At 45.4% G+C, this 26,309-nt stretch overlaps 1 protein-coding gene across 1 annotated transcript in view; it reads right to left on the bottom strand.

Annotated features, from left to right (window-relative positions):
* Positions 1 to 8,955: 8,955 nt before the first annotated feature.
* Positions 8,956 to 26,309, bottom strand: part of LOC116972209 — a 172,145-nt gene continuing 154,791 nt past the window's right edge. The window contains exons 19-20 of the mRNA XM_033019644.1: positions 11,963 to 12,053; positions 8,956 to 10,211 (exon numbers count right to left, since the gene is read on the bottom strand). Of these exons, the coding sequence (XP_032875535.1) occupies positions 10,134 to 10,211; positions 11,963 to 12,053 (169 nt within the window). The 3' untranslated portion in view covers positions 8,956 to 10,133. The remainder of the gene's footprint in view (positions 10,212 to 11,962; positions 12,054 to 26,309) is intronic.

Raw genomic sequence — 26,309 nt, forward strand, 5'->3', positions numbered from 1 at the left:
GAGTTGCATCAGTATATAAAACGAGGCAACTTTCCTGATGGTAGCTAACGATGAGTAATTCACTGGAAAAGGGCAACACATATACCCAACGTTAACCTCTTAAAGAGGGAGTCAGTGAAGTGAACTGGTGGAATATTTCGACGAGGAAAATTGTAACCAAATTTCTACGTCAGCCATGTAGCGATGGCCTGGTTTGAGGGGGCGTAACTCCACTCTTGTTGTTTGCGATGTTTTGCCAATATACCCAACCACGTACCACGTACAACCTGCAGCGATGTTCAGTAGAGTCTTTATGAGAATCTAAATATGATTTTATTTCGTCATTTCGATGATAGCTGATCCTCCAAGCTTCTATTTTGTTTGTCTGTTGAAAGCTTTCGCTTCCAAGGTGCTACCTGGTTTGGGTTGAAATGTTCTTTTACCCAAAGCCAAATAGACATAAAATGCCAGAGTAACTCAGCGGGCCAGGCAGATTCTCTAGAGAGAAGGTATAGATGACGTTTCGGGTCCCGGCCTTCTTCAGACCCATATGTGTGCGTATCCCGTTACTTTTCTCTCATTTGCGTTATTTATAGGTGCGCATACTGTTATACAGGGACGCATACTATTATTGAATATCAACCATGTACATGAATATGGACGAGGTAATATCACATTGAATAACAAATTAACTTTTGTCTGAAGAAAGGTCTCGACCCGAACCGTCACCCATTTCTTCTCTCCAAAGATGCTGCCTGTCCCGCTGAGTTACCCCAGCACGTTGTGTCTATCTTCGGTGTAACCTTTGGAAAACATGGATAGGTGACGTATCGCGTTGGCACCCTTCTTCAGTCTGAAGGATCCCGACCCGAAACGTCACACATCCATGTTCTCCAGCGATGCTAACCAACCCGCTGATTTACTCCAGCATTTGATGTCTTTTTTCTGTAAAGCAGCATCTGCAGTTCCTTGTATCCATAAATTAACGTTTGTTTGACTCGCTGCTAGATTAATTTGTAGGAAATATTGGATGTCTTCTGATTGCTAAGAAACATTTTAAGGATATGTTACAATAAATACATTATCCTTGTAAGTAATTAATTATTGGTGTTAATTGTATCTTCACATTCAAACTGAGCACAGGCCGTCTAATGCAGTGATTCCCAACCTGGGGCCATATTTCATGGCAAATTTCAGGGGGGCCACAGAACATTTTGGGGATTTAGGGGGCCACAGGTTCAATGAATGGGGCCACAGAGCTACCACCCTGTTGCCTCCTAAATTTCAGTTCTAATAAATTTAAATCTATGTAGTTTAAATATTTTTGATGTTTGTGGAATAGAATAAAAGGGAATATATGTGCAATTAATAGACACTGATATGTTTATGGAAGGTATTATAATATTGAAGTACTTTTTTCCGCTAATAATGTCAGGGGGGGGGGGGGGGCACCGAAAAATTAAAAGATCCCAAGGGGGTCATGAGCTAAAAAAGGTTGGGAACCACTGATCTAATGGATGGCGAGCACAAGGCGGCTGCGTTACGCATTTGCCCACAGCGCTCCCCGATCTCTGTGATAATTGATTAAACAGATAATCCCAACATAAAACCACAATTTATAATACATCCGAGCCAATTTTAGTGTTTGAGCTGTTCTAACAAGAAACACCGTGCCTCGGTAGACGTGACAATAAACCAAACCAAATTAAACAAGAGTTTACCATTTCCAATTTCAGTATCAAGCTTCCAAGGAATGTCTTAAATTAAATGTCGATTGACCAAGTCACCGCTTCTGTTCCTTCAGGCAGCTGTCAGTATAGGGGTTAGATTAAGGAATAATTGGATGAATTTTGCTTTGCATTCAACCAGAGAAGTTATACACGTTATTAAACATGAACACAACAATAGCGTGTTTTATTAATATATTTAGCATGCATTTAAAAAATACACGTTTGCCATTTGTAGGTTGGAGCACGACGAAATTAATGTTAAATACGTGCATTTTGTCCCACATCCCAAACCCTCCCACTTTATCATCTAGGATGGATAAATATGTTTGCTTGCTTGACTCAAGTGATTAATTAAAATGTTTAGAATTAACTGGTCGTGGTCCGTTCAGGCAGGCGATAAGAGACCATTTCCTACATTAAAAGATTGATCTTTCTAGTTGGACAAACCACAAATACGAATTCGTCAGATTTGACAGCTACAAGAAGCAAGAGAACGAGAAAGAGCGCCTTTTTTTGTGTTTAGCCTTTCGTAATTCATCATGCAAATGCAGAATTCTTAAACAAGGTCCACAAAGGAGAGGACACATTTAATCCGACAATGGCTCACAGCTTGTAACCAACATTCTTCAGTAAAGCGGCTAATTGACTTGTGACCCACTACGGCCCTGGGTCTCCCGATTTCTTCTGTTTAGTGTAATGATGGATGTCATGGCATTAATCTTACGTGGAGAGAGAGAGAGAAAGAGAAAAAATGATAGCTCCGATCTTTTCTCATCGCTCGCAGCCTTAGCTGGAGCTTTGCATATTACACGCTGCCAAGAATTTGTGCTATTCACCATTGTGTTCCTTCGAAAAGCTTCAGTGGCTCGTTCCCACCGTCTTTATCGTTGTCTGAGCTTTTACTCTGGGCGCTAACAGACCTCAGCAAGGTCCTCAGGACTGGGGAATGCGGGTTTGGGTAATATAAAAGTGGTTAATTACAGTTTCGAGTTATATTTCTTGCCCGCTAAAGACCTGCATTCCAATGTAACAAATCATTTGAATTGGCAATTCAGCCAGCAACATTTGCATAGGGCAAGGTCCGGTTACAAATCTTTTGACTCACATATAGCCCCCCCCCCCCCCCCCCCCCCCCCCCCCGGGCAATTTTACTTCGATTGTTATTCGTATGGAATACACATTGTGCGGCTGACAGCGTGTTGCTAATATGTTCCTCTTTGTCGATTGCACAGATTACTCCATTATAGCGAGAAGGTGGAAACATATCTGATATCGAGAGAATCACTTGAAATCATTTATCCTTAGATATTCTAATTGGATTATTTTATTCCAATTAAAGTGGAATACGCCTCGCAGTAGGGACTCTTTCTAAACTCGCACGGGAGCGAAACTTTTATTTCCACGGCGGAGAAAGCGCCAGATAATGAGAAAATAATCTCAGTTTCAACCGGCGAAAACTGTTGATCGACGAATTATGTTCCAAAAATGCTGCGAAAAGATAAGAACCACAGCATGGCGATAATCCATCTCGTGGTAAAAAGGGAAATATTGATGGAGATAGACACACACAAAAAAGTGTCCATCTTCGCTTTAAACCAGCATCAACCAGCACATACATGCATGTGTAGCATCAGTAAAATTCAAGACAAAGATTATGTGTGGAGTGGGGATAAGAATGGCAGTAATTGTCGGTGGAGGGTGGGTGGGGGGAGTATGTGTAGGAAGGAACTGCAGCTGCTGGTTTAAACCGAAGATAGACACAAAATGCTGGAGTTACTCAGCGGGACAGGCAGCATCTCTGGAGAGAAGGAATGGGTGACGTTTCGGGTCTGAAGAAGGGTCTCGATCCGAAACGTCGCCCATTCCTTCTCTCCAGAGACGCAGCATGTCCCGCTGAGTTACACCAGCATTTAGTGTCTATCTCCGGCTAAATTAAGTTTCCTTTCAACGCACTTTACTGCAATGGACCAGGATTAAAGATTATTGAAATAAAGTGACTCAGTCGGAAGCGACGGGCCTTATGTTTTGCACCTGTAGCATTGCCCCTTGTGGCAACGTCTTCCTATCTTAAGATGAATTTAATTTAAAAAGCATAAAATGTTTACATTTCAAACCGCTCTGAGGATGTATGAAGTATCTGACGATGCCGGAACCATGGAAATAAAAATTGTGTGGGTCAGGCAACATATGTCAGAAAAGTAAACATTTTTGAGTTAGCCTTTTATCATTGCAGATGGAAGCATTCGCTGTTTGCTCTACGCAGAGTAGCTTTTTAGGTCCTAGAATGTGACGCTTTAGGCTGATACGAACGAGCCCAAGCAAGGCAATGGACATGTTGACTTCTCTAACTTCAAGGAACCCTTGCTTTCCCTCTCTCTCCCTCCCTCCCCCACCCAAGTTCCCCGTCTAGTTGTATAGTCCTCTTGATTAAAGTGTTACTGATTGTATGCCTTCTCGTCACCTTCCCCTCAGCTAGCCATGCACCACTCTATATATGTTTTGAGCATCATCTGCTTTGATCTGTCATTTTCACACCGTACCCTTCCATATCTCTATGTCTCCCTCTCCCCTGACTCTCAGTCTGAAGAAGGGTCTCTACCCGAAACGTCACCAATTCCTTCTCTCCAGAGATGCTCCCTGTCCCGCTGAGTTACTCCAGCATTTTGTGTCTATCTTCGATTTAAACCAGCATCTGCAGTTTGGATTTATTAAACATGGGGTTATTGCCATGATGTACATTTACTACCTGTCGAATCTCGCTTTTCATAACACATCTTTCAACATTTCCCGCTGGACCGTGTAAACGTAGCTTGTTTGCACTTGCATCACTTCGACTCTAGAAAGCTCCCATCTGTTTTCTGGCTGCCTTTTAATTTGGAAAGATGTTTTCTTGCGCTCTGTTTTTGGCAGGCACTAGAACATAGAACAGTTCAGCACAAGAGCAGGACCTCTAGCCGATAATGTCAGTGCCGAACAAGATGCTAAGACCAGACAATATGTGTAGGGTGTGTATCATGTGTATGTGATGATGTGTATCACTTCACGTAGCCCTTGCTTTCCCTCTCTCTCTCTCCATCCCATCCCCTTCCCAGTTCTCCTATCAGTCTTTTACTGTCTCCGATCACATTTTATCTCTGTACCAAAGATCCTATAGCGGATATTTGCTCTGTACCGCTCACTCCCCTGACATCAGTCTGAAGAAGGGTCTCGATCCGAAACGTCACCTATTCCTTCTCTCGAGATGCTGCCTGTCCCGCTGAGTTACTCCAGCATTTTGTGTCTATCTATGATGCCAAGACCATCTCGCATCTACCCGCACACAATCCATAACCCTCTATTCCCGGCATATTCATACGCCTGTACAAAGTCTCTTAAAATGCGCTATCGTATCTAAATTGGCTTTTAAAATGGCAAATAATTTAAAAAATAACGAGGTACACGTTTTACATTACGCGTTTAGCTACTAGTTTGTCCTTCGTGTTTTATTTTTTCCGTTTTTATTTCAAGGACGCTATCAAGAGTTTCAAGTCTTAATATCGTTGCCACTTCTCAGCTGGATTTGGACGGCACGGTCTTGAGTACAGGCAATCTGTCCAGGTTTGATGGATTCACCAATTATACCGGGTCAACTGCACTGATGACAATGTTATAGAGGAAAACAAGGCAATTTTCCTCGCGTACCTGTTCCATAATTTTAGTCAGAAGGAACTGCAGATGCTGGTTTATACCGTAGATACAAACAAAACTGGAGTAACTCAGCGGGACAGGCAGCATCTCTAGACAGAAGGAATGGGTGGCGTTTCGGGTCGAGACTATTCTTCAGACTGAGAGTCGGGGGAAAGGGAACCGAGAGATACAGACGGAGATGTAGAGAGATATAGAACAAATTAATGAAAGATATGCAATAAAGGGAACAGATAAAAGGATGAAAGAATCGAGGACCAGAGGACATAAGTTTAAGGTGAAAGGGAAAATATTTAGTAGGATCTAAGGAGTAACTTTTTCACAAATGGTGGTGGGTGTATGGAACGAGTTGCCAGGGGAGGTAGTTGAGTCAGGGACTAGCCCAACGTTTAGGACACAGTTAGACAGGTACATGGATAGGACAAGTTTGGAGGGATATGGACCAACGCAGCCGGTGGGACTAGTGTAGCCGGGACATATTGGCGGTGTGGGCAAGTTGGCCTGAAGGGCCTTTTCCCACACTGTATCACTCTAGGCCATTGTTAGCTGTGGGCTAGGTGAGATGTGTAGGAAGGAACCGAAGATGCAGCTTGGAAGAGTCTCGACACGAAACGTCACCCATTCCTTCTCTCCAGAGATGCTGCCTGTCCCGCTGAGCGACTCCAGCATTTGTGTCTAGCTTCGGTGTAAACCAGCATCTGCAGTTCCTTCCTAGACACCTCAGAATTCACCAATTCGTAAGATGAGCTCACATTTTAAATGAGCAACCGACTTAGCATCAATGTGCATATGTGGAAATATTTCTAACATTCTGAGTTGAGTCCTCAAAAGCCTCACTCAGACTTTGAACTAAAAATATTTACCTTGAAAGAAAATTTGAGGGGCAGTTACAGTATTGGGTGAACATTTCCTTCAAAAATGAATAATTTGTTTCTGATTAAATTTGTATCACATGGAATATGTCACAGGCAGGCTATTGGCTATTAGAATGGTGAGCCATGTATTTAGACCGAATTAGTTTAATGATACTCCATCTTTTGTGAGTTTTATTTAATACTCTTGATATACACAAAGCGCAATAAGCATACCAGAGTACGTGGAATTAAGCAAAACATATTTTAAGAAAGAACTGCGGAGGCGCGGTAGAGTTACTGCCCAACAGCGCCAGAGACCCGGGTTCAATCCAGACTACGGGTGCTGTCTGTATGGAGTTTGCAAGTTCCCCCCGTGGGGTTTCTCCGGGTGCCCCGGTTTCCTCCCACACTCCAAAGACGCAGACATTTTTTAGGGTAATGGGCTTCTTTCAAATTATAAATTGTCCCTAGTGTGTGTAGTAGGATAGTGTTAATGTGTGGGGATTGCCGGACATCGCGGACTCGGTGGGCCGAAGGGCCTGTTTCCGCGCTGTATCTCTAAACTAAACTACACCTATGAAATAGATCAATCTTTAACAAATGCGAATATTGTTATTGATTATATACGTGGACGAGTGACTGAATGCATGTAGATGTTGCAGGGAGCGAGGGACGAGAGGTCGAAAAAGCATGTTCTCACAAAAAGGAGTGGGCCGTTTAGGACTGTGGTCAGAAGCAATTCTTCTGAGGGAAGGTTGTGAATCTTTGGAATTCTTTGCCGACCCAAGTCTGCGGATGTCGGGAAATTAAATATTCACAAGGTTGCGATTGAAAGCGTGTGTGAATGCAGGGATGTGAGATCCGTGGTGTTTGAGACTGGAGGCGTCAGAGTACTAGGCAGGTTCGCGAGGCCTACACTTGCGTCTGTTTCTTTGCTTCTCAGAAACTTACTTTAAAACAAATAAATCAGCATTGAATGTGTGATGGGCATCGCTTGGCGAATCTACTAGACACATAATCAGATTAGACCGTCAACGTGATTTGCACTGAAATCAACATCGTGCGATCGAAAACTTCAGACATCATTCCACGGAGGAAAGGTCGGTAAAATATTCACCAGCTATGGTTAACGAAAAAGAAAGGATGTGTTCGCATTACGTTTAGATTTAACGAATCCGTGTTAATATTTGTGGAGGAAGGAACTCCAGATGCCGGTTTACACCGAAGATAGACACAGAATGCTGGAGTAACTCAGCGGGACAGGCAGCATCTCTGGAGTGAAGGAATGAGGGACAGTTCTGAAGAAGGGTCTCGACCAGAAACGTCACCCATTCCTTCTCTCCAGAGATGCTGCCAGTCCCGCTGAGTTACTCCAGCAGTCAAGTCATTGGAGACGTAATTTGATGGATATCTGTAAAGTGTGGCCGTAGGCCCCAGAAATATCGTTTCCCGGCCATCGCCTCCCGTGATATCGAGACGGGCAATATTGAATTCAACACCGTGGTAGAATTTACGGCTTCATGGTTCCGGGTGGAGAGGACTCGTTCAATGTACCTATGGCCTCCGAGAATGTCAGAAGGTTTTTGTTTTTGCACAGTACCTGTTTTGTATATATTTGTTAAATACTGAATAAAGTTTATTTTGTTTAAAAAAATAAAATAAAAAAGAATGTGCTACTTCATTTGAGATTCAACTGCCTTGCAAAGGGCAAGTCCTCTTAAGTTTTCTAAACATGCCCACGATAAGAGGACGTGGGTTTAAAGTGAAGGGAAGATTTATTTCCCCAACCGCTGAGATGGTTAAAATCTGGAACACACTGCCCAGACTGCTGGGAATAGGTGATCTCATATTGACATAATTAGATGAATATTTGAAGCAAGGAAGACTGATTTACAATAAAACCATGCAGATAGTATGGTCTTCGACCTGAAACGGTAAGAGCTTTATGCTTATCTCAGCAGATGCTCCCGGTCTGCCGAGTGTTTCTATCTGTTTCTATTGAATAATATAAATGGCACTTGATGGCCAGCGCCGACGCAGTAATCCGAAGGGTCTGTTTTCATGCTGTATGACTCTGTGGAACTTTACAACAAAGCTATATCGTAAATACTAATAATGAGTAAATTTATACCTTTTGAATTGCTTTCAAATAGTATTTTATCGTATGACCAGGATGAAACGACCTAACGCCCAATTCAGGACATTATCTAAATGCTTCGGTGCCCACGCCCAATGGACTGTTTCCTTTATCATCGTTACATTTTTGCATATCTTTCATTCATTTGTTCTATATCTCTCTATATCACCGTCTATATTTCTCGTTTCCCATTCCCCTGACTCTAGTCTGAAGAAGGGTTTCGACCCACAATACCACCCACTCATCCCTTCTCTCCAGCGATGCTGCCTGCCCCGCTGAGTTATTCCAGCGTCTACCTTCGGTTTAAACCAGCATCTGCAGTTCCTTACTACACGTTGAGCTGTTATAACCCCCGACAGGAAATGCACATCTGTTACTTTAATGATGCCATTAGCAGCCTCTGTCTCCACGAATAGTTGGTGTCTGTTTAATTCCGGCACTTCACATCTGTGGATTAAAATAATGAGCTACATCTGACATGCACTGCTGTTGTAAAGGTCAGACACAGGAAGTACACGGGCCACAGCACGCTTTCCCCGTTAAAGCAGGCTTACAAATTGTAGCACAAGTATACATAAGGCATTTAAACATCGCGGCAAAAGAAATTAATTGTACAATCGTAACATTTGATTTTCATAAATTATCACACATTACTGTTAAAGAAAGTGATTTATTACTAAATTACAATTAAAACACAAAATACTTGTGTTATAACTGTAGGGTAAACTTAATTAAACACGAACTCGCTATTATCCATTGACACCGTTAAACCCACAACGCCTTTCACTACTTCACAAAGTCGAGGAACCCTCTCGACGCGAGTTTTAACTTCGTCCCTCTTTCCCCAGATACTACGCGACCTGCTGAGTGTTGGCACCATTTTTTGCTTTTTATTTACTATCTCAGTGCAGTCTCTGTTGTAAAAAAAGTTGGAATCCGGAGTACAAGATAAACTGCCGGAGAAACTCAGCGGGTCAAGCAGCATCATTGAAGGCAAAGGGAAGGTCTGTGTTTCCAAACTCCGAATATGTCTCTTGCTCTCCACAGATGAATGAATGCTGCTTAGCCACTGAGTTCCTCCAGCAGTTTATATATATATGTATTTATATTTACTCGTAAAGTCATCGGAATGAGAAAATGGTTAAAATGGTTAAAAATAGCAATGGAAAATTCCGAAGTTAGGAGAGACTGCAGATGCTGGAATCTTGAGCAAAACACAAAGTGCTGGAGTAACTCCGTGGGTCAGGCAGCGTCTGTCAGGCGACGTATCATGTCGGGCATTCTTCAGACTGAATTTTAAAAAATCAACTTGTTTTAGTTTACTACGTAGAAATTATTAATAGTTTAAGAACAAGGGGTAGGTCATTTAAGACTGAGATGAGGAAACCTTTTTCACCCAGAGAGTTGTGAATCGGTGGAATTCTCTGCCACGGAAGGCAGTGGAGGCCATTTCAATGGATGTTTTCAAGAGTGAGTTAGATTTAGCTCCTGGGACTAACGCAATCAATGGATATGGAGATGAGGCAGGAACGGGGTACTGATTTTAGATGATTAGCCATGATCATTTCGAATGGCGGTGCTGGCTCCAAGGGCCGAATGGCTTACTCCTGCACCTATGTGTTTTCTGTGTTTCTATATGGCGTACATTTGTCACTGTGTAAAAAGGCATCCCAGCAGAGGCATCGACATCATGTGCTTGTGCAGGCATGCAGCACAGGATCCCGAAACTCGGCCTTCCGCACGTCTCCTCTACTCATCCACAAGCGTCTTTAGATCAGGGAGATTCCTCAATTGAAAATCCAACAACATCTGTCCATACGCTTTACCCTGTAAAATAATATTTATTGTCATTTATTGTGGCTTCCTTTGCAACCGCTGTGTTCAAAATGAACATTCGGGCAGCGGTGTGCTCGGCAGAGAGCCCGTGACCACAGTCAACACAGTACGACGACATTTCACACCGGTTACATACGCGACCATTCTGTTTAGTTTTGGGTTCAGAGATACATCGCGGAAACAGGCCCTTAGGCCCACCGAGTCCGCGCCGACCAGCGATCTCCGCACACTAACACTATCCTACACCCACTAGGGACAATTTGCACTTATACCAAGCCAATTAAGCTACAAACCTGTACGTCTTTGGAGTGTGGGAGGAAACCGAAGATCTCGGAGAAAACCACGTAGGTCACGGGGAGAACGTGCAAACTCCGTACAGACAGCACCGTAGTGGGATCCCCGGGTCTCTGGCGCTGCAAGGTCTGCACCGCTGCGCCACCGTGCTGCCCCAAAACCAGTGGCAGGTGATAGGAATCTCGGGGGGTGACTTTTTCCACACAAAGGGGGGTGGGTGTAAGGAACAAGCTGCCAGAGGAGGTAGTTGAGGCTGGGACTATCCCAACATTTAAGAAACAGGAACATGGATAGGACAGGTTTGGAGGGATATGGGCCAAAGGCGGGCAAGGTGGGACCAGTGTAGCTGGGGCATGTTGGCCGGTATGGGCAAGTTGGGCCGAAGGGCCTGTTTCCACAGGACTCAGGTTTTACAAAGAGGATGGATGACAAGCTGGCAGTGAGCGCTTTTGAGCGCTAATAAACTGCCGCACTCCTTTAGGAAAACGTAACGAATTCGGCTCACAATACGGCTCACAATACAATTCAACAGTATTGGCAAAGACCTTTCCAGCAATTCTGCCCAGTCGTTGAGCAGTATCCGGTTGGAAAAGCATTGGTGCTACAATAATGTGTGCTTATCGAAATAAAATTGCCTGCTCAAATGGCAACAACTAACGGAGCCGAAACAAAATGTTTGATATTTGACTCCGCATTAAGGTTTGACAAGCAAGTCAACTCTGTAATAAAAGCTGGTTTCTTCCAGCTTCGTACAATAGCTGAAATCAAATCTTTCCTCAAATTCGACGACCTTGAAAAGATCATCCACGCATTCACCTTTTCCCGCCTTGACTACTGCAACTCCCTATACACTGGCATCAGCCAATCATCCCTGTCCCGCCTGCATTGGTCCAAAACGTCGCAGCGACACTTCTGCGGGGTACCCGTAAAAGGGACCACATCACCCCATCCTGGCCTCTCTCCACTGGCTCCCAGTACGGTATAGAATCAACTTCAAGCTCCTCTTATACATTTACAAAGCCCTTAACGGGCTTGCCCCACCTTATATCAAACATCTTCTAACCAACCATTCTACCTCCAGGTCCCTCAGGTCGGACGACTTGGGGCTACTGACTATCCCGTGGTCTAGGTTTAAGCTCAGGGACGACCCTGCTTTTGCGGTTGCAGCACCCAAACTGTGGAATAGCATCCCGCTCCTCATCAGAACTGCCCCCACCATCGACTCAAAACCTATTTCTACTCCCTAGCGTTTTTGAGCCCCTCTGATGGGACGCTGTAAACAGTTTATGTATGTATTGTTGGGTCTGTCCACCGTTGTATGTATCAAATTAGTACCTACACTGATGTGAAGCACTTTGGTCAACGTGAGTTGTTTTTAAACGTGCTATACAAATACATTGATTATTATTATTATTATTATTATTATAAGCATGGAAACGGTTTCATACCTGCGGGTCAATCCTCAAAGATGCAACACCTCCGCCGCCCAAAGAATTTCTCAGCACGAAATTTAATCCCTGGATCCCCGGAAGGTCAAACCTGAGAACAAAGCAAAATGCTGAAACAAGCCAAATGCATGAATACACGTTAAAACGTTTACTGTAAGTTACTTCAATAAGGTTCTGACATCAAGCTGAGCGTGGCTGAACATGTTTAGGTATTGGGTTGACGTGGCATTTAATCGTCCAGGTCCCCATGCACGGACGCATTTATTTCCAAGTGTTGCAACCAAAACACCTTTCCCGGAATGTGACGCACATGTTATGTCGATCCAGCATCTTCCCAGAATGTGACGCACATGTTGTCTATTCAGCATTTTCCGCTTAGCTTGATTCCCACAAAAAGACAGGTGGGCAGATTTTAATCGCAGGGAAGGTGGTACACTTTCAGAATGAACTACGTCCTAAGGCTACGGGTTTTCTGTTTTGGGTGTATTCAGAGTTGAGCTTGATCGACGTTGGCCCAGGGTGTGGAGATTAGGTGGAACATGAAACCGAGGTGCAGCTGGATCACATAGATAGTAGTGGGGAGCAGGGAGGCCACGCCTTATAGCTCCAGTCACTGTGAGGAATCAAACCTTGTCTGCGTGGAGTTTGAACATTTTCCTTGCGACCATACCGATTTTTGCGGCATGCACCGGTTTCCTCCCATATCCCAAACATAGAAAATAGGTGCAGGAGTAGGCCATTCGGCCCTTCGAGCCAGCTCCGCCATTCAATATGATTATGGCTGATCATCCACAATTAGTACACTGTCCCTGTCCCAAAGATGTGTGGATAGGTAGGCTGATTGGCCACATTCCCCTATTCTGCTAGTGAGTGGTAATGTATGGGGGAGTTCATAGGAACATGATGGGAATAAAATGTGCTTCATAGACCATCCAGAACTTTGGTTGGATTTGGTCCAGCTGGGTCTCCATCTTAGGAATGACAGAAGAGACACTGGAGTGAATGAATATTATTCCTGCTAGCAACACCATTGTTCCCAGGCATGTGAAGCCAACACTTCAGCTATTGCTTTCAGACTGGCTCAGCAGAATATCAACACAAGAGCTGTCAACTTTGCTGAGCTGTCAGCTCTGTCAAGAGCTGATCACTATCAGGGCCAGAGACCTGGGTTCGATCCTGACCTCAGCTGCTGTATTTGTAAAGTTTGCATGTTCTCCCTGTGACCTCGTGGGTTTCCACCGGGTGCTTTGGTTTCCTCCCACATCTCAAAGGCGTGCCGGCTCGTAGGTTAAATGACTTATGTAATGTGTCGGGAGTGGATGTGAAAGTGGACTAACAGGAACTAGTGTGAATGGGTGATCAATGGGCAGCGCAGTCTCGGTGGGCCGAAGGGTTTGTTTGCACGCTATATCTCTAAACTCTACAGTAAATATATGCTGCACAATGCTTTGTGCTTTAAGTAAATGTATTCAGACACATTTACAGTATATGCTTCACAGACCCTGTGAAAATGCTGTTGAGTTGAATTTGATATTATGCATGAAATAGCAATGTTCTCCTTACATTTGTTTAATTTCACCGTGTGCTGAATTTAGCATAAGTGAGGCTCGGCTGGGATACTTGTTGCTTGATAAGACACAAAAAGGCCGGAGTAATTCAGCGGGACAGACAGCATCTTTGGACAAAAGAATAGGTGACGTTTCGGCTTAAGGCCCTTCTTCAGACCTCCTTCCGAAGAAGGGTCTTGACCTGTAATGTCACCCATTCTTTCTCTCCAGAAATGCTGTCTGTCCCGCTGAGTTACTCCAACTCTTTATGTGCATCTTCGGTTTAAACCAGCATCTGCAGTTCCTTCTTACGCTACTTGTGGCTTGATTTGGCCTCAACTGGGCGTTTGCACAAATTCTTAACTCACCTCTACATTAAACTCTGGCGTGATGTGAATTGGATGAATCAGGAAGGACAGTTCAAATGACAAACCACATTGATGATGAAAGAAATGCTGGAAAATCCATAATTAAGATTTTAGGGAGGAGAGAGGAGCGGCTTTAATTGTAGAAGATCTTTGCAACTTCAGGGTTGCTATGCATTTCCAATTAGCTTACCACAACAATATTCCCAAAAGATATTTGATAAGTTGCCTCAAAACAATTTGGTATCAAGGTTGTAACCTGAAGAATAATAAGGGCTGCAGCACCTTGGATAGTGGCTAAATAATAGGAATAAGAATGGAAGGTAGATAAAAAATGCTGGAGAAACTCTGCGGGTGAGGCAGCATCTATGGAGCGAAGGAATAGGTGACGTTTCTGGTCGAGGATCTTCTTCAGACTGATGTGGGGGTGGTGGGGGCGGGAAGAAGCGTGGAGTTGGAGGGAAGGGGGAATCACAGAGGGAGGGCAGTGAGGGAGGAGGTTGTTAAACTGTCTTTGGAGGGAGGAGGAGAACCTCTTCAAAGTAGGCATACCTTGAGGAGATTTCACAGTGGAGTGGAATGGAAGTATTTTTCAAACTGGAGGGAACTGCACAACAGAGCTTCTGAGGAAATGGAACTAGAATTTTTCTTAATATTTATGATTAGACAAGGCTGGCTCGGGGGGTGGGGGGTGCTATTAGTGCTGTTGCCCCACAGCTGCTGGTGCTGTCTGTGCGGAGTTTGCATGTTCTCCTGCATCTATAATGTGAATTCCACCCAGGGATTGGTTTTCCTCCCACATCCTTCACACGAGGGTGTATGGAACAAGCTGCCAGGGGAGGGAGTTGAGGCTGGGACTATCCCAACGTTTAAGAAACAGTTGTCTAGGTACATGGATAAGACAGGTTTGGAGGGATATGGACCAAACGCAGGCAGGTGGGACTTGTGTAGCTGGGACATGTTGGTCGGTGTGGTCAAGTTGGGCCGAAGAGCCTGTCTCCACACTGTATCATTCTATGACTCTAACTCAACCACATACTGCTAACTTAATTGGGAGATGAGCAAATGTGAAACAGGACTGGTGGGATTGCTCTGCAGAGAGCCAGCTTGGATTCATGGGCCAAATATCCTCCCTCTGTGTCATTATATGCAAATTAATAAAAACCTGCTCTTGCATGTTTACATGGCATAACTCGTTGGTGTAATTAACTACAGGAAGGATAAGGATGTTGAATCAAAAAATGTTAAATCAATTTCTCTATGTACAACCTGCTTGAATGTTGTCAGCTTTTGCAGTTTTTATTTCAGATTTGCAGCAGTTTTTTGATCGTGGACAGACAGGTAGAATAGATGTTTGCATTGCAAATTAAATCTAATGCCGAAAAAGCGGGAAATTATATTTAGGTGAATAAGAGGAGGATTTAAAAGCCGGGGGAGGCAGGTGGGACAACTATAGATGGGGCATCTTGGTCAGGATGGGCAAGTTGGTGGTGAAGGGCCTGTTTCCATGCTGAATGACTATAACTCTAGGTCAGGTCCCATCTGTGGGCATAGAAGCAGAGTTGATATTTTAGACTGAAGATCTTTCATCAGGAGTAGGCAACTCAGTACCTTAAACCTGCTGACACTTGGTAGAAACAAGGGACTGCAGATGCTGGTTAATTCACAAATGGACACAAACTGCTGCAGTAACTCAGCAGACCAGGCACCATCTCTGGAAAACATGGACAGGCGACGTTTCAAGTTGAGACCCTTCCGAATCGTCTTGACCTGAAACGTCGCATGTCCATGTCCTCCAGAAATGCTGTTGACCTGCTGAGTTACTCCAGCACTTTGCTTCTTTCCCTTCTGCTCTGACACTTGTTCACATCATCTTATTCATATTCTGCTGGTCAAGAACCCTCTCAATGTCTATCATGACTTGGACATCAATGTAAGATTTCCCCAGGGCTGCACCCAATTTCTCTAGCTGCTTTATCATTGACCTTCCTCAGACCGTAAGGTTGGTTATGGGAGTCTTCACTGGTGATTGCACAATATTCAATTCTAATGCAATTCCTCAGTAAAATAAGACAGTTTGTGGTTACATCCAGCATGACCTAGACAATATTCAGGTATGGGCTGATTAGTGTAAAGTTGTCAGAAGGCTCAGAAATGGAAAGGCTCACCGAGAAGTACTGAAGAAAACCCAAAATCCAAACTGAAATGGAACTGAAAGAGATAGATCTGGAACCGACAGAACTCGGAACTGCTATCGAACCAACAGAATGCAGAACTGATTAGTTGACACCCAATTGGTGATGATCTCAGGTATTTATACCCAGAGATAGATTACAGGAGCAGATTAAATGCAGGTTTAACTACTAATAGCTCAGGAGAGGAGTGTGGAAGGCGTGCTCAAGTGTCTGGAGGCATGACAAGTGTGACAGAGCCCCGTTCCCACGGACACCTCCTGGCATCCTCTTTGGCTGGTCCGGATACTGCTGATGAAAGTCACGGATTAGGGAGGGGTCCAGGATGTCACGGGCAGGAATCCAGCTCCTCTCCTCTGGACCGTAGCCCTCCCAGACAACCAGGTACTGGATCCCTCTGCCACGCCGCCGGGACTTCAGCAGTTGCTTCACGGTGTACACCGGACCACCGTCAATGATGAGGAGTGGCGGAGGTAGCAGAGGAGCGGGGGACAGGGAGCTGGAGGACAATCCCGGGATACGTGGAAGGTGGGGTGAATCCGCATAGACCGGGGCAGTCTAAGGCGGAGTGCAGACCGGTTAATGATCTTGAGAATCGAGAATGGGCCAATAAACCGGGAGGCCAATTTACGGGACTCAACGCGGAAGCCGAGATCTTGGGTGGACAGCCATACCCTTTGACCAGGGTGATAGCGAGGGGCAGGGGTTCGGTGACGATCTGCCTGTTGTCTGTACCTGGAAGTGGTGCAGAGCAGGGCAGAACGGGCCTCCTTCCAGGTCCGAAGACTGCGACAATGGGCAGAGGGAACGGAGACGTCCTCCTCTTGGTCTGGGAACAGAGGTGGCTGATAACCAAGGGAGTAGTGGAATGGCGACAGACCAGTCGGTGGCAGAACTGGGCAGAGAATTGTGGGCATATTCGACCCATACCAATTTGCTAGACTGGCAGGCTTGGGGGATACCAGACAACATAGGGTGGGCTCCAGGTCCTGGTTGGCTCTCTCCAACTGACCATTAGATTGTGGATGGAACCCAGAAGAGAGGCTGGCGGAGGAGCCAACCAGGGAGCAGAAAGCCTTCCAAAATTGTGAGGTGAACTGCGGACTCCTGTCAGAGACGATGTCTCAAGGGAAACCATGGAGTCTGATGATTTGGTTTATGATGAGGTGAGCGAGTTCTACACAAGATGGGAGCTTAGAAAGAGGAAGGAAATGAGCAGCCTTGGAGAAACGGTCCACAATGGTGAGAATAACCATATTACCCATGGACGGAGGCAAGCCAGTGATGAAGTCCAGGGCGATGTGGGACCAGGGACGGTGGGGAACAGGCAGGGGATGAAGGAGACCAGAGGGAGGCTGGTGGGACGTCTTATTCTGTGCACAGGCAGAGCAGGCGGAGACGAAAGACCGGGTGTCGGCCTCCACGGTGGGCCACCAGAACCGCTGGCACTGCAGGTAGAGGGTGCAGCCGATGCCAGGATGACAGGCGAGGTTAGAGGAATCGGCCTACTGGAGCACTTCAGAGCGGACAGAGACTGGGACAAATAACTTATTGGGGGGTCCAGAACCAGGATCGGGTGATGACGCTGGGCATTGCGAACTGTGGTCTCGATCTCCCAAAGCTCACCGGGCAGGTGGGATGCAGAATGGGTTTGTGGGAATGGTTGTCCTGGTCGGAAAGGAACTGGCGGGAGAGGGAGTCGGGCTTGACATTCTAGGACCTAGGACGGTACGACAAGGTGAAGTTAAACCGGGTGAAAAACAGGGCCCACCGGGCATGATGGGGTTGAGCCGCTTCGCCGAATGCCAGGAAGGACAACGTGCACTGGTGGAGCTCAACTATTCTGCCTTGACGAACAGCTGGTTCTCCCATAGCCACTGCAGGACGAGACGGACATGGGCGGCTATGTTCCGATGCAGAGTAGACGAGGATGTCATCCAGATACACGGACAAACCGGTTCAGCATCATTGACCAGAGCCTGGAAGACAGCCAGGCGTTGGTCAGGCCGAAGGGCATGGTGGGTTGAAGGCTGTCTTTCACTCATCTCCTTTCTTGATGCAAACCAAATGGTCGGCATTGCGTAGATCCAGCTTGGTAAACATGGTGGCATGTTGCAGGCAGCTGAAGACAGAGGAGATGAGTGGCATGGGGTAACGGTTTTCGACAGTGATGTAATTCAGGCCTTGATAGTCAATGCAAGGGCGAAGGTCGCCATCCTTCTTACTCACAAAGTAAAATCCTGCCCCCGCGGGAGAGGAGGATGGAGGAATTAAACCAGCGGCCAGAGACTCCGAAATGTATCTCTCCATGGCGTTGATCTCAGGAGCAGAGAGGGAGTACAGACGACCAACCGCGGGTTGGAGAAGTACCGGATAATAAGTCAATGGCACAATCATAAGGGCGGTGAGGAGGTAAAGAGGTGGCTCGGGATTTGCAGAAAACCTCTTTCAGGTCATGAAACTCGGATTGTACTTTGGACAGGTCAGGATTGTCACTCAGAGCAACAGACACAGAGGTGAGGGGAAGACAAGCAGACCGAAGACAATTAACGTGACAATCCTCCCCCAAGTGATGATCTTGCCAGTGGACTAGTCTGCGGTGGGGTTGTGAGTAGTCAGCCAAGGCCGACCCAGAACGACAGGGACAAGAGGTGAGTTTAGCAGAAGCAACTGAATTCTCTCCCTGTGGTTCCCATTAACACAAAGTTATAGAGGGAGAGTAGAGAGTGAAGCCATACCAATTATTCTTCCATCAACTGCACTGGCTTGGCGGGGCACTTCGACTTTAACGGTGGGAATCAGAACTTTTCGAGCGACAGTGACATCAATGAAGCTATCATCTGCCCCCGAGTCAATCAGAGCATTAAGTTTCAATAGCGTGTCTCCAAAGCGTACCGTAATCGGAGTGAGTCTGGTGGAAATAGGAGGGGAATAAACCGTGCTTACCCATAATCCCTCTCTAGCTGGGGAGCGGTGGCTTTTACCGGGCAAGCAGCGATGAAGTGTCCAGGACTTCCACAGTAGAGACAACACCTCTCCCGTATGTGTCTCTGGCACTCGGCCTCGCTCAGCCTGGTGCGGCCTATCTGTATAGGCTCCCCTCCACTGGATCAGGACCGGGATGCGTGGGGTTTCTTCCTCCCGAGGGAAGCGAGACAATCGGCACACCGTGAAGAGAGGGGTGTGATGGGTAATGGCCCTGTCCCACGGTACGTTCATTCCAAGAGCTCTCCCAAGTTTAAAAAAAATCAAACTCGTGGTAAGCACGGAGAATGAACGTAGCGGGTACATCGGAGCTCGGGGACGTCTCTTAGCGGCTCGTAACGCTAACAGCAGGTACTCAGGATGACTCGCTAACGGCAGGTAAGCTCGGGAAGACTTGTGAAGATTTTTCAACATGTTGAAAAATGTCCACGAGAGCCCCGAGTACCGACGAGCGGCCATTACCGTAAATCTCCGAGTTCGAATCAGGGCAAACTCGGGAGAGCTCTTGGAATGAACTCGTACCGTGGGACAGGGCTTTAAGGACACTATTTGAGAGCTGCTGATAGCTTGTCTCACTTTCGCTCTCAGAGCAGGTTATTGATCCGGATGGTTAAATCAATCAGCGCGCCCAGATCCGAGGGAGGTCCAGAGAGGCCAACTCATCCTTCAGGTTCTCTTTGAGGCCAGGGATGAAGATACTGAGCTGAGCAGTATCGCACCAACCGCTCTCTAAAGCAGTGGTTCGAAAATCAATAGCGTAAACAGCAACAGGGCGTACCCCCGGCAGAGATGCAGCATCCTCTGGGCTGCTCTCTTCCGACTAAAGGGTGGTCGAAAATCTTTCTCAGCTCTGCCGAAAAACGGGCAAAGTCCTGGCAGGTTAAGCTGTCTCTCCCAGGCTGTTGTACCCCAGGCTGAAGCACGTCCTGACAGCAGGGAGACAGCATAGGCTACTTTGGAGCTTTCAGCGCAGAAGTAGGACGGTTGTAGCTCAAAAACCAGAGCGCACTGGGATAGGAATGACCTGCAGGTAGAAGGATTGCCATGGTACCTCTCTGGGGTGGGAAGAACTGGTTCCAGACTGGGCTGGAAACGGCTGGAAGTGGACGGAGGCAGAGAGGCATCAGCAGAGACGGGAGGAATTGGCGAGGTGTACCAGAAGCTGGTTGACACTGGTTGCTAACTGCTCGACGGTATATGTAAGTAGGTCTATTCGACCAGTAAGTTGGTCTATTCGAACCTCATGGGTGCCGAGAGTGGAGCCTTGGTGTTGAACAGCCTTGTAAAGATGAGCCAATATCTTCTCAGTCCTGGAACTGGGGACATCCAAACTCTGGTCGAGCTGACCAGGATTGCCTGCCAAGTCCATATTGGCCGACTAATCTGTCAGAAGGCTCAGAGATGGAAAGGACTCGAATGCAGGCTCACCGAGAAGTACTGAAGAAAACCCAAACTCAAATGGAAACGAAAGATATAAACCTGGAATCGACACAACTCAGAACTGCTATTGAACCAACAGAACGCAGAACTGATTAGTCGGCACTCAATTGGTGATGATCTCAGGTATTTATACCAAGTGATAGATTAGAGGAGCAGATTAAATGCAGGAGTAACTCTACATAGCTCAGTGGAGGAGTGTGGAAGGCTTGCTCAAGTGTCTGGAGGCGTGGCAAGTGTGACAGATCGATGCTATACAAGATAGTGACAGAAACTAATATCTATGCTATACAAATGCTTGGGTTATTTTCACGACAGCAACCCAAACCAGCTACATTCAATGGAAAGTGCCACAAGATTCAGCTCCACCTGTACTTCCAGAACTTGGGATTCATAATTTCAGTGAGTGAAGGAATTTTAAGGGTTTGAGTGGTTGGTTTCTTGTGAGGATGTAGTTAAGTTTCATAGTCAGCATTTATATTCTGTGGAGCAGTTCATGGAGCTATCTGGTGCACTACCCTAATCCTATCTCAGCAACAGAACATTATAGCCCTTCGTCTTGCACTTGGGGATCATGACAGAAGCCTCCTCGTGGCGATCCCTGGAAGCGACGACGCGATGCACTCTGTGACGCGTCGGGCGACAATTCTGTCAACGTGTTGGACGACGACAGAAGCCAACAGCGAGCTACATCATCTGACACACCAGCGAACGAACGAACATCTTGCACTACCATGAATTTGTTTTATAATATGTTTTGCACTAACAAAGTCATAGTAATGCAGCATTTATGTTTTATACCTTGTTCTAATTTACCAGCCTGTGATGCTGCTATGAGCATGATTTTCATTGTAGCTGTACTTCACCGTTCTTGTTTATTCTATTGTTTACAGTGTACTATGTTTACATATTCTGTTGTGCTGCAGCAAGTAAGAATTCCATTGTTCTCTCTGAGACACATGACAATAAAACACTCTTGACTCTTGTGTGTATGATCTGACTTGATTTGACGAGCTGCTTTACAGTTGGCAGTCCTGCAAAATGTTGGGCAATTGCAAGGATGATTGCACAATAACTAAAACTTGACGGTCGCTATCCTGAGGACCTATTTGTTTCTTTAGAACATTGCTCAACTTGGGAGGGTTAGTTAATTCAGCGTGAGTAGAATGAAGCCCGGGCTGACAGATTTCTGCGCCTGCAGTGGATGAAGCTCAGGATTTTAGTGAATGGGTAATTAGGTGCAGCAGAGGAAAGGAATGCAAGCTGGCATTCTATTACGACTTAAGAGTTAATTTAATAATGGAGGCATGATCGGACACTTCAAACTCATGGAATGCGCATCCTGGAACATGTGGGCACTATGGGACCATCCTGTAGAAAGGAAAGGCAACTTAAATGAGGCATTCACCGTTAATGCAGCAGAAAATCTAGAGCATGGAAACAGGTCCTTCGGTCCAACTTCGTCAAGAGTGTTTTATTGTCATGTGTCCCAGATAGAACAATGAAATTCTTACTTGCAGCAGCACAACAGAATATGTAAACATAGTACACTGTAAACAATATAATAAATGCCCATGCTGACCAGGATGCCCCATCGACACTAGTCCCACCTGCCCGCGTTTGGCCCTTATCCCTCTAAACCTTTCCTATCCACGTATCTATCCAAATGTCTTTTAAATGCTGTTATAGTACCTCCTCAGGAGGCTCGTTCGTTCCATATACCCCACCCTCGATGTGAAAAAGTTTCTCCTCAGGTTTCTATTAATTTTTTCCCCTCTCACCTTGCACTTATGTTCTCTGGTCCTAGATTCACCAACTCTGGGTAAAAGACTCTGTGCATTTACCCTGTACAGTGCCGTCCATGTTTGGGACAAAGACCCATCATTTATTTATTTGCCTCTGTACTCCACAATTTGAGATTTGTAATAGAAAAAATCACATGTGGTTAAAGTGCACATTGTCAGATTTTATTAAAGGGTATTTTTATACATTTTGGTTTCACCATGTAGAAATTACATCAATGTTTATATATAACACCACCATTTCAGAGCACCATAATGTTTGGGACACAGCAGAGTCATGTAAATGAAAGTAGTCATGTTTAGTATTTTGTTGCATATCCTTTGCATGCAATGACTGCTTGAAGTCTGCGATTCATGAACATCACCAGTTGCTGGGCGTCTTCTCTGGTGATGCTCTGCCAGGCCTGTATTACAGCCATTTTTAGCTTATGCTTGTTTTGGGGGCTAGTCCCCTTCAGTTTTCTCTTCAGCATATAAAAGGCATGCTCAATTGGGTTCAGATCGGGTGATTGACTTGGCCACTCAAGAATTTACCATTTTTTAGCTTTGAAAAACTCCTTTGTTGCTTTAGCTTTGGGATCATTGTCTTGCTGTGGAATGAACCGCCAGCCAATGAGTTTTGAGGCATTTGTTTGAACTTGAGCAGATAGGATGTGTCTATACACTTCAGAATTCATTATGCTACTAGCATCAGCAGTTGTATCATCAATGACGATAAGTGAGCCAGTACCTTCAGTACCTACATGCCCAGGCCATAGCACCCCCACCTCCATGTTTCACTGATGAGGTGGTATGCTTTGGATCTTGGGCAGTTCCTTCTCTCCTCCATCACTCTGAAGTTAATCTTTGTCTCATCTGCCCACAAGACCTTTTTCCAGAACTGTTGTTGTTCTTTTAAGTGCTCTTGGCAAACTGTAACCCGGCCATCCTGTTTTTGCGCCTAACCAGTGGTTTGCATCTATTCAATTCAATTCAATTCAACTTTATTGTCATTGCACAAATACAAGTATAGGTACAACGAAATGCAGTTTAGCGTCTGGTCATAGCGATAGTGCAAGATAGTAGAAGTAAAAATAAAAATACAAAGTTGGCATACAATAAAAAAAAAATAAAGACTTTGTGTAGCATGGAGGCAAATGTAGATCCAAAGTGGCAAGAGGGTGGTGCAACATCTACTGCTACTGCCTCACACCTCCAAGGAGCAGGGGTTTGATCGTAATCTTGGTGTTGTCTATGTGGAGATTGCATGATTTCTCCATGAGTTTCCTCCAGCTACTCCATTTTGCTCACACATCCCAAAGATGTGTTGTGAGGGTAGACACCAAATGCTGGAGTAACTCCACAGGCAACATCTCTGGAGAGAAAGAATGGGTGACATTTCGGGTCGAGACCCTTCTTCAGACATGTGAGGTTAATTGACCACCCTCTGATTGTGGGTTATTTAGAAAAAGATTCAAATCATGAGCATGTGTTAGGAAGAATGTTGTAGAGATATAGGGAAATAAGGAGGGGGAGGGGGGGCGGGGGGGGGGGGGGGGGGGGGGGGGGGGGGACTGATGGGAATTTTCCCTAGAGAGGCATTAGGCACTGAAGGACCTACTGGTCTCTTTCTGTGTTGTTATGTGCATAAGATTAGTACACATGCAGGCCCCTACCACACCGTGTAAAATATTTGCACTGCACATCTCCATTCAACTTTTCACCTTTCATCTTATGGCTATGCCCTCTATCTAGTGTTGGACACTGCATAAAAGGTTCTGATTGTCTGATTGTCTCTATGTCTATCATATTAATATACATTTATATTAGTCTTTCCTCAACCTCCTGCGTACAGTAAGAATAATCACAGTCTTTCTAACCTCTCCCTGGACCTAATACCATTTAATCCAGGCATCATTCTGGCAAACTGCATCCTTTGCACCCTCTCCAAAGCTTCCACATCTTTCCTTTAGTGTGGTGACCAGAACTGCATGCAATACTCCAAATGCAACCTGACCAAAGTCATATAGAATTGCATCATGACTTCTTGACTCTAATACACAATGCCCCAAGCAATGAAGGCAGGCATACAATACACCTTCTTTTCAATCCTATCCACTTGTGCTGCCACCTTTAATGAGCTATGAACTTAGACTCCAAGAACCATCTGCACACCAATGCTGTTAAGGGTCTTGTCATTAACTGTATACTCTTCCTGGAGCATTGTGTGCAGTTTTGGTCTCCAAATTTGAGGAAGGACATTCTTGCTATTGAGGGAATGCAGCGTAGGTTCACGAGATTAATTCCCAGGATGGCGGCACTGTCATATGTTGATAGAATGGAACGACTGGGCTTGTACACTTTGGAGTTTAGAAGGATGAGAGGGAATCTTATTGAAACATATAAGATTATTAAGGGATTGGACACGCTAGAGGCAGGAAACATGTCCCCGATGTTGGGGGAGTCCAGAACCAGGGGGCACAGTTTAAGAATAAGGGGTAGGCCATTTAGAACAGAGATGAACGGAGATTCACCCAGAAAGTTGTGAATCTGTGGAATTCTCTGCCTAGAGAGCGGTGGAGGCCAATTCTCTGGATACTTTCAAGAGAGAGTTAGATAGAGCTCTTAAAGATGGCGGATATGGTGAGGGCAGGAACAGGGTACTGAATATGGATGATCAGCTATGATCACAATGTATGGCGGTTCTGGCTCGAAGGGCCGAATGGCCTACTCCTGCACCTATTGTCTATTGTCTACATTCAACCTCCCAAAGTGCAACACCTCACACTTGCTCAGGTTATACTGCTCTTGCCATTTCTTCCCATTTCTGCAGCTGACCTATATCCTTCAGACTTGTATCTTCAGACAGTCTTCCTCTCTCTTTGCAGTTGCACCAATGTTGGTGTCATGAGCAAACCTACTCACCAACCCATCTACATTTATGGCTAGGTTATTTATATACTTCGCAAACAGCAGAGGTCCCAGCACAGATCCATGCGGAACGCCACTGGTCACAGACCTCCAGCCAGAATATCTACATTCCGTCATAACCCCTTGTCTTCTATGTATAAGCCAGTTCTGAATCCATACGACCAAGTCATCGTGAATCCCATACCTTTTTCTTCTGGATCAGCCCACCATGATGGATCTTATCAAAACCCTTACTAAAATCCATGTAGACAACATTTATCATCCGACCTTCATCAATCTGTGTTGGTTTCAACTCGTCTTCTGCACCAGTTCCTCATTGCCCTCAATTGCTTGATTTTTTAAATATTTATCTGTCTCAACCTTAAATACATATAATGATCTGGGCTCCACCATCCACAGGGTCATTGAATTCTGCAGAATACATTTCTAAGCCCCTCATTCTTAAATGACTGCCCCTCATCTTGCAACTATGTCGCCTTGTTCATAACTCACGTGAAACCATCTCAACATCTACCCTATCAAGTTCCCCTTAGGATTTTATTATTTGAATAAGGTCACTCCTCACCTCTTCTAATTTCTGCGGAATACAGTCTCTAACTGCTTTACCTCCCATGATAGGACTGTCCTCATGTCAGGAATTAGCCTGCTGTGTTTTTCACTCAGAGAGTGGTGGATATATGGAATGAGCTGCCAGAATAGATATAGCTGAGGCAGGTACCGCCACTAACAGCTTTTAAAAGACACTTGACCAGGTACATGGATAGGAGTGGGTCGAGGTCTAGAGAGTTAAGGGGCTGTCCCACTGCGGCGACCTAATTGTCGAGTTTAGAAGAATGTTAGAGAAACTCAGCGGGTGAGGCAGCATCTATGGAGCGAAGGAATAGGTGACGTTTCGGGTCTCGACCCTTCTTCAGAGGGTCTCGACCTGAAACGTCATCTATTTCCTTCGCTCCATAGATGCTGCCTCATCCGCTGAGTTTCTCCAACATTTTTGTCTACCTTCGATTTCTCCAACATATGCAGTTCTTTCTTAAACATAGCTTAGATGAAAATGTGGGTCAGCTGGGTTGCACCAAAGGACTTGCACAGCTTTTTGACTATCTCTTTTT

This window comes from Amblyraja radiata, chromosome 1 (assembly GCF_010909765.2).
Source record: "Amblyraja radiata isolate CabotCenter1 chromosome 1, sAmbRad1.1.pri, whole genome shotgun sequence".
NCBI classification, from domain to species: Eukaryota; Metazoa; Chordata; class Chondrichthyes; order Rajiformes; family Rajidae; genus Amblyraja; species Amblyraja radiata.